At 35.3% G+C, this 7,733-nt stretch overlaps 1 protein-coding gene across 2 annotated transcripts; it reads left to right on the forward strand.

Annotated features, from left to right (window-relative positions):
• Positions 1-879: 879 nt before the first annotated feature.
• Positions 880-7,410, forward strand: LOC143861438 (ribonuclease 2-like). Of its 2 annotated transcripts, none has more exons than XM_077372367.1 (9): positions 880-1,259; positions 2,809-2,837; positions 3,153-3,226; positions 3,327-3,428; positions 3,543-3,546; positions 4,359-4,450; positions 5,138-5,299; positions 5,444-5,540; positions 7,170-7,410. In XM_077372367.1, the coding sequence occupies exons 1-9, from the start codon at positions 1,069-1,071 to the stop codon at positions 7,214-7,216; spliced, it is 798 nt and encodes a 265-aa protein (XP_077228482.1). In that variant the 5' UTR covers positions 880-1,068; the 3' UTR covers positions 7,217-7,410. The 2 variants fall into 2 exon arrangements, with proteins under 2 accessions (XP_077228482.1, XP_077228481.1); XM_077372366.1 differs by having other exon boundaries at positions 881-1,259; positions 7,161-7,410.
• The last annotated feature ends 323 nt before the right edge of the window (positions 7,411-7,733 follow it).

Raw genomic sequence — 7,733 nt, forward strand, 5'->3', positions numbered from 1 at the left:
ATTGGATGATCCTAACCCTCCGATCTGAACTGATCTGAAAATGGAGATTTCCAAAAATCATTTATAGGATCTTCTACAGATCGTAGGGTTAGGATCATCCTATGGAAATGATTTTTGGGGCACAACCTATTTACGTTGTGCCCAAATAGATGAACGGTTTGGATCATCGAAAAAAGTGAGCCGTACCTACTTTTTTCAGACTTCACGTGTTTTCACTGCCACCCATCATATAAATTCTCATCTTATTGGTCATCGGATCAAAACCATTAAATAATTATATTGGCATTTGCCAGGCAATTTCACGGAAAAGCCATTTCGGTGCTCACTTTTTAGCAGATTTTGTCCTATTCAAACCTAATCTAATCTGCCTCTAAATCTCTCAATCCTAATCTAACCCCTTTTTTTCCAAATCGAGTACTGTTGAGTCGGATTGGGTCAGGCTGTTGGGTAATGGGTTGGCCTTTCCCAACAAAAATCCAACCCAACCCAACCCGAGGAAATGCTAATCCAACCGGACAGGATTGGGTCAGGCTGTTGGGTAATAGGTTGGCTTTTCCCAACATTAATCCAACCCAACCCAATCCGAGGAAATGCTAATCCAACCGGATAGAAATTGGGTTTGACCCGGCCCAAGTTGCACCCACAAGGCCACAACAAGGGTGACAAGTTCAGACCATTAGGATCTTTTTCTCTTGGTATGTGTAATTAATTAATGTGTTCATTTTTGCAGTTTGAACGGTTGGGATGATCTTATGAAGCTGATTTTTTGGGCACGCCCTATCTATATGAGGGCCCATCAAATGAATAGTTTGCATCACCGAAATAATGTGGGGCCCACTGTGGTGTAGCTACACTAGCGAATGTATACCTTGTACCTATATTTCCAAATGGGAAATCATATACACACTCCATTTTTTGATAACGACACTCTACCCTCGATTAACAACATTGATTCGCCATTGACAGAAGTATCTTTGGAATTGTAATCTGTTGGAAGCCTTCAAACCAATTTTGAGTTCAATTATCAGATTGGGGCTAACAATCAGTTGTCATAATCCCATTACATCAATGGCTGCTTCCACGCCCAGATCCTTTTTTCCTCTGTTCTTCTTTTCTTTCCTTTACTTTTCATTTTCTTTCTCTCTGAATGTTGGGAAAGAACAGAAGGAGTTTGATTACTTCATTTTAGCCCTCCAATGGCCTGGTACCATCTGTCAAAGGACCCACCATTGCTGCTCATCCAACGGCTGTTGTCGAAGGTCTTTTTTTATTTTTTCTAATTTTACTGTATTTTTTTTTTCGTATTTTTTGATCTGGGTTTGTTGTGTTTTATCTAATTCGTTTAATTATTCTTTTTGTTGCTCTCATGATTTCTATATTTGGGTCGATTTCCTTCTTCTTTTTTGTGGATCTCTTCCTTTATTTCTGTATTTTTTTATTTTTTTTTTTCCTTGACGTGGTTTGGTTTGATTTTATTTAGTTAGATCAGATTGTTTTATATGTTTTTCCCCATAATTCCTTCATCTAGGTCAGGTTTTTTTTTTTTTTTTTTTTTAATTTTTATTTATCCGTTTTTAGGTGAATTCATCTATTTTTATTAAGTTGGGCTGAACTTTTTATTCTGTTGTTTTTCCTTCTCTTTTCAATTGGATTGAATTGTTTCTTCTTTTTGTTTCATGACGTGATTAGGTCGTCTAAGCTTGCCTTATTAAATTTTGCTGAATTGTTAGAGGTGGGTTTAGGATTTGGTATCTGCTATCTGTTCTCTGTTCTCTGTTTTGGCATAAAATTATGATTTTTTTTAAGCTGTGGGAAGAAAGATAGAATTTGATATTTTGGTTTGTTATGTCATTTTTGTGCAGTGGCATAGAGTTAGGATTCAAATTAAGTTACAAAGTGTTATGTAATTCCTTTATTTGACCCAATTTTCATTTTTTAAAAAAATTTCAATTCAGTTACTTAATGTCATGTAATTCCTTTATTTGTCCTGATTTCCCCCTTTTTTTTGCATTTAGCCGGAATGAACGATGATCTTAGTTCCTAACATAATTCCAATTCGGTTGCCATATGCTTCTGCTTTATAGCATTGTGATTTTTCAAACATTTACCCCTTTACTCAGTAATTTAGGGCTTCTTTGGTTACCCCTAAAAATTATTTGTGTATGATTTTATATGCATATAGTCTTATTTGTATATATAATCATACATACGGATAACATATAATCATATATGCAGATAATGGTTAAAAAACTCATATATCTATCTTGGTTTATGGCTTCCAAAGTGATCTTAATGTCCCATTTGCAAATAAGATGGCTTCCAGTAATCTAGAATAATCTTATCTGCAAATAAGGACCAATTTTGGGTGTCATTCAGAAAGGCCCTTGGAGTTGTCTTCCTGTAGTTTCTTGTCTTGGCTGTTTGGAGCATTTATTCTATTTGAATCTAATTATTCGAAGGTTTACTAGTTAAATATCTGTCCATTCTCTCTCCTTTTGCCAGTTATGTAACATCAAAATCTTTTAAGCACTTTTTGTTGGTAGGATGTGATTTTACAAATTTTGGTGCCTGTTTCCATGTATTCTTGATTTGGTTTAACTACCACTCCTTGGTTAAATTCCATAAACCTAAATGACTATATTAATCGTGATTACATAAAGTTGATCTTGTCCAAGCAGAATCAAAATGTAATTTTTGCTACACGTCTTTTTTCATACTTTTTTTGTCTTCTGATTATGGTGTCGATGCTGCTTGTATTATCTCATAAGAGAAAATTGACTGGGGTTCTGTTCTCATTTATCTTTTCAGCTCTCTTTCCCCAACTGAGTTTACAATGCGTAAGTACAACGCTCTGCATATCCTAGATCTTTTTGTTCATTAAATTCCCTGAAGTTTATTCTTTCACCATGGTTGTTGAAAAAGTCTTGCTTTTTAGGAACCTAACTGTCATGTTGGCTGCAAAATTAAATTTATTCCAAATGAAGTCTTCTGGATATATAGAAGTTACTAGGAAGTTGGAATAAGTCAAAAAAAAATAAAAAAGTCTGCCTGATAATGGGTTTCATCTGGTTTCCATTTCATCAATATCTTGATATGGTTTGGTGCTATATTTCTCCTGGTTTCCCATGTGTGTTGAAAACCTTTTATGACAGATGGTCTTTGGCCCAATTACAATGATGGAAGCTGGCCAGCGTGCTGCAGCGGGTCTAATTTTGATATAAAGAAGGTGCTACATTCACTGGAATAATTTTTTGCAACCAAATATTCTCTCAGTTCACTTAATCTGCTTATCTGTCTCTATCACGTCTGCTTATTTTCCCTTTTAGATCACATCATTGAATGAAACACTCGAAAGGTACTGGCCATCCTTAAGTTGTACATCTTCATCAGTCTGCCACGGTGGGAAAGGACTGTTTTGGGCGCATGAGGTGGTTATCAATTCTGCACCCATATTATTTTCCAATCTGATAATCAGAGTTTGCATACAACCTTGACAATATTGCCTTTTCTTGTTACATGTTTTGCTGGATGTACACGGACAGTGGGGTATCCATCTTCTACCTTAACTTCTTTACATGGTGGAGTGGCACAATATGTATTTGTTTTCTATTTTCTCTCATTCTTGAAATAAAATGCCCTACACTATTAATGCCTCACCTGACTTATCTTTTACTTTTAGTACTGTTGATATTTATTTACAGAGGACCTTAAGGGAGGTCTGTGAACTTTTGGTAATTATTAACTCTCTCACAGTCCTTACTTGTGCCAAAATTCAAAAACATTTTTCATTTATTTTTATTCTATTTCCAGTTCTCTCACAGTGCTAGCCTGATTTTCTATGCATAAAATTCAAGCAGTATAGATCTCTTTCCCTACAGCTTTCTTGTTTTCTTCATCGTCTTCTAACAATGTTCTGAACCAGATTTTGACCATAAAAAATGTAGGTTCTAGTGTGCAACTGTTATAGCATCCAGTAATTAGTGCCTACTATTAGAATTCCAAAAAAGTGGCTTTGAATCATATATTTCGGCAGATATAAATTTTCTTTTAGATTTTAACTGATAAATATTCTTTTGGGCATGATACTTACAACTTGTTATCAAATCCCATTCATGTCTATCTCCACCTTCTGGAATGTGTGTGGCTGTTATCTTCAATCATAACAGATAACTATTCTGTCTATTTAATGAATGAACAATTTTAAAATAAAAATACATGAGCTGAATTTCCCAAAATTTACTTGAATCTTTATATTGGAATGCTATTTCTATTCTTTTAATGGTCTTGTGCTTTTTTTGGTACTTTAGTCTTATATATTGGGCATATGATTGTTGTTCTATTTGCACTGTTGCTTACAGAAAAGCACGGGACCTGTTCCTTTCCAGTAATCCAGGATGAGTACAGCTACTTTTCAACAGCCCTTGACCTCTATTTTAAATATAATCTCACGGTTAGTATGAGTTGCTAAACATACTTCTCAGAAACTTTTGCATACTAGGTTGTAATTTAAGCACTAACTCTTTACGATACTGTATAGATGAGATTTTCAGGTATAATTCGAGTGATTTTTTATAGTGTTTCCTATGATCTTGGTAGAAAGCGTATAAGCACTCACTTGGAACCTGCTATATCTGTTTCTTGCTTCCATATTGTGCTTTTTCTTCAAATTCTTAACCTTGTTTCTTATAATGTGTATGAGAGTGGGTTGTGAATGGAATCATGGGTGCAATTTTAGTTTAAGTTCTAAAAAACGAATTGGATCACACAATAGTCATGAGTGCATGATTGAGTTGAATCATAAAATTGGTTTGCAAATCATAAAATTTTCCATTATTATTATTATTTTTTGATGACATAGGTATCCCCACCCCAATTTTAGAGAATTTTCCATGATTATTACTATTAAAGAAATGCTAATTACCTCCTCACAACCATGTTACACAGGGTTAGTTTCACATCGAAACCATCTCTCTGTGTTGAATTTATTTTTGATTGATGTCTCCATCTTAATGAAGCATTTTGAATAATACCTGTACTTCATCCTTTCCAAAACCTTTTAAGTTGAATGATAAGTTCATTTTTATATACCTGAAATTGAATTTATAGATGAATTCACGACATTTGTATTTGCTACCAGAACATTCTGTTCAATGCTGGATACCAGCCTACTAACTCCAACAAATATCCGTTGGGGGCCGTTGTTACTGCCATAGAGAGAGCTGTGGGGGCATCACCGTCACTGGTTTGCTCGCATGGTGCCGTGGAAGAACTTCGTTTATGCTTCTACAAAGATTTCAAGGTTAGTCTAGGCTTGAGCCCATTAGAAATCCCTACTATCGGATTTCTTGTCCTTGTCATACCAGTCTGTTATATGTTATTTACCTGAAATTGAATTTATAGAATATCAGAACTCAAGCTTCTAGAAACTGTTTCATGGTTTCAGCCTCGGGATTGCGAAAGTGGCTCCAATACTCGAGATGACGTGCTTGGTTCAAGCTCTTGCCCCAGATACATCAGCATACCGGAATTCATGCCTTCAAGTAATTCTCATTTTCTATTATTATTTTCACATCCAGTTAGAAGGTTTTGAAGCAAAGCTGTTTCGGACTAGTCTGAGGGTTTTCGAGAAAAATCATAGTTACCGGAAGCTTTCCAATTGGATGGGAAGCTCGCTTTCTTTTTGCTTTCTAAATTTAGGAGAAGTGTGCTTCTAACATGCTTCCTATGTGTTTCCTCTTAAACTAAAATTACACGTCTGGTAATTATTTTTCCTAGAGGAATATTTTCTCTTTTTGATAACATCAAGTGAGTATTATTTCCTATTTAGGTAATTATACAACTCAACTCAACTAAGCCTTTTTGCCAAACTAGTTGGGGTCGGCTAATGAATCCTTTAGAAAATTTTCGTGAAGAAGGTGAAAGGATCGACCCGGCCCAAATTGACTAATTCCAATCCTGACACTAGTTGGGTTCGTCTCCATGGATCATTTTCTTCCATTCTCTCCTATCCAAGGTCATGTTCTCTGTTATGTTCCTAGCCATCAAGTCTTTCTTCACTGTTTCTACCAAAGTTGTTTTCGGCTGCCCTACCTCTTTTTACTCCATCAACTTGGCTCAAGTCACTTCTTCTCACTGGAGCAAATTTATGTTTTCCTAAAAATTATTTCCTTTTTTTTTTTGTAACACCAAAGGAGCGAATTTAAAAAAAAGAGTGCATTTAAACTTTAAAACCCATCTTACGTTTGAAATGAAACTCATGTAGATCTTCTTCCTGAGATTTTATATGGTGTGAGTCCGTATAGTCCCGTATTTTTCAAAAAGTACGGGACGGACCACATCATAGGATGACCAACCCGTCCAAGTGATGGGCCATAACGTAAATAGGTTGTGCCCCAAAAATCATTTCCATACGATAATCCTAGGCCTCCGATCTAGAAAATCTCCTTTTTCCAAAAACTTAAAATTAAATCTACTTGAATAAAATATGTAAAACTATAAATCTCTAAAACTTGTATTCTAATTAGTCTCAAATTTTCTTTACTAGTAGTCTTTACCTACATTAACCCTTCCTCTCTAACCTACCATAACTCTACTTTTTTTATACACTTGTTTGTTTCCAATGAGGCTTATTACACGTTCCGTGTTAACTTTTTAACGACACTTCCGACACCTTTCTTCTTTTACTTTCTTTAGAACTTTTCACTTCCCGCATTTTCTTTTTTCTAAACCCCTCGCAGCCTCGCTCCTGCAACGCTTCTCACACTCACTTCCTACTCTGATAACTATTTGGAGAACCCTATAAAAGCTAAGAACAATGACACTTTTTTTGTGTGTGTATAAACTACTACCGCCAAGGCCTCCAGCCAGTTAAGGGGGAAATGTCACCTCCTTAATAGTAACAGCATATGTTCCTACAAATACATGCCTTTTTATCGGTCTTTAAAATGTATCGGCATGCCATCATGCCAAGTATCATGGGTCACTACGCCTCAGATCAGATATGGATACTTATCTTTACTGATAATTAACTGATTATTTGTTTTCCATGATTGGTCCCTTCCATTTTCATAGGAAAAAAGCTGTACATTGGTTGAGAAATGCCATTTAAGCATCCACCATACCTAATTTCAATTTACTTTCTATTTCTAATGTTTGCACAGTTCTTGAAGGTGGAATTGCAGCAGTTCCATGGATACTAGAGAGTGCAGCTTCCTAGCTTCTTATTGGGGTATAAATAATACATGTCTGCTCTAATTTCTGTCTATGAAATTGGGCAGTCTATCTGTGGATATTGTGTAAAATCTGGAATTTATGGAACAGTTCCTTTGGAATATATTATCATTGAATACAGAACATTGTTATTAAACCTCTATTGACTGGTTATTGTAGTAAAATGTAGTTGTTTCTTTAGTCCAATGTGTATATTTATCTTACCATCGATGAAAATGTTTGGTCATTCTCCGTTTCACATTGTATTTGTTTGCTGTTTAATGTTTATGAACTCATATGAGAAGAACTACTAAATCTGTTTGAGCAGTGATGCTCGAATTTCCTGTTAGCTGGGTATCTCTTTCTTTAAAAAGCCAAACTCTTTTTATATCATTAGTATTATAGTAAATGGTTTCTGAGCTTAAGCTCAGTTAGAATTTCTGAGGTAGAGTTTTTAAATAAGGTGGCTGCCTGCCTATATTGTTTGGGTTATGTTAGATATTGATTCTAAAGGACCTAACATA

This window comes from Tasmannia lanceolata, unplaced genomic scaffold, assembly GCF_043159265.1.
Source record: "Tasmannia lanceolata isolate RefF3 unplaced genomic scaffold, GAP_Taslan_0.1 ptg000037l, whole genome shotgun sequence".
NCBI classification, from domain to species: Eukaryota; Viridiplantae; Streptophyta; class Magnoliopsida; order Canellales; family Winteraceae; genus Tasmannia; species Tasmannia lanceolata.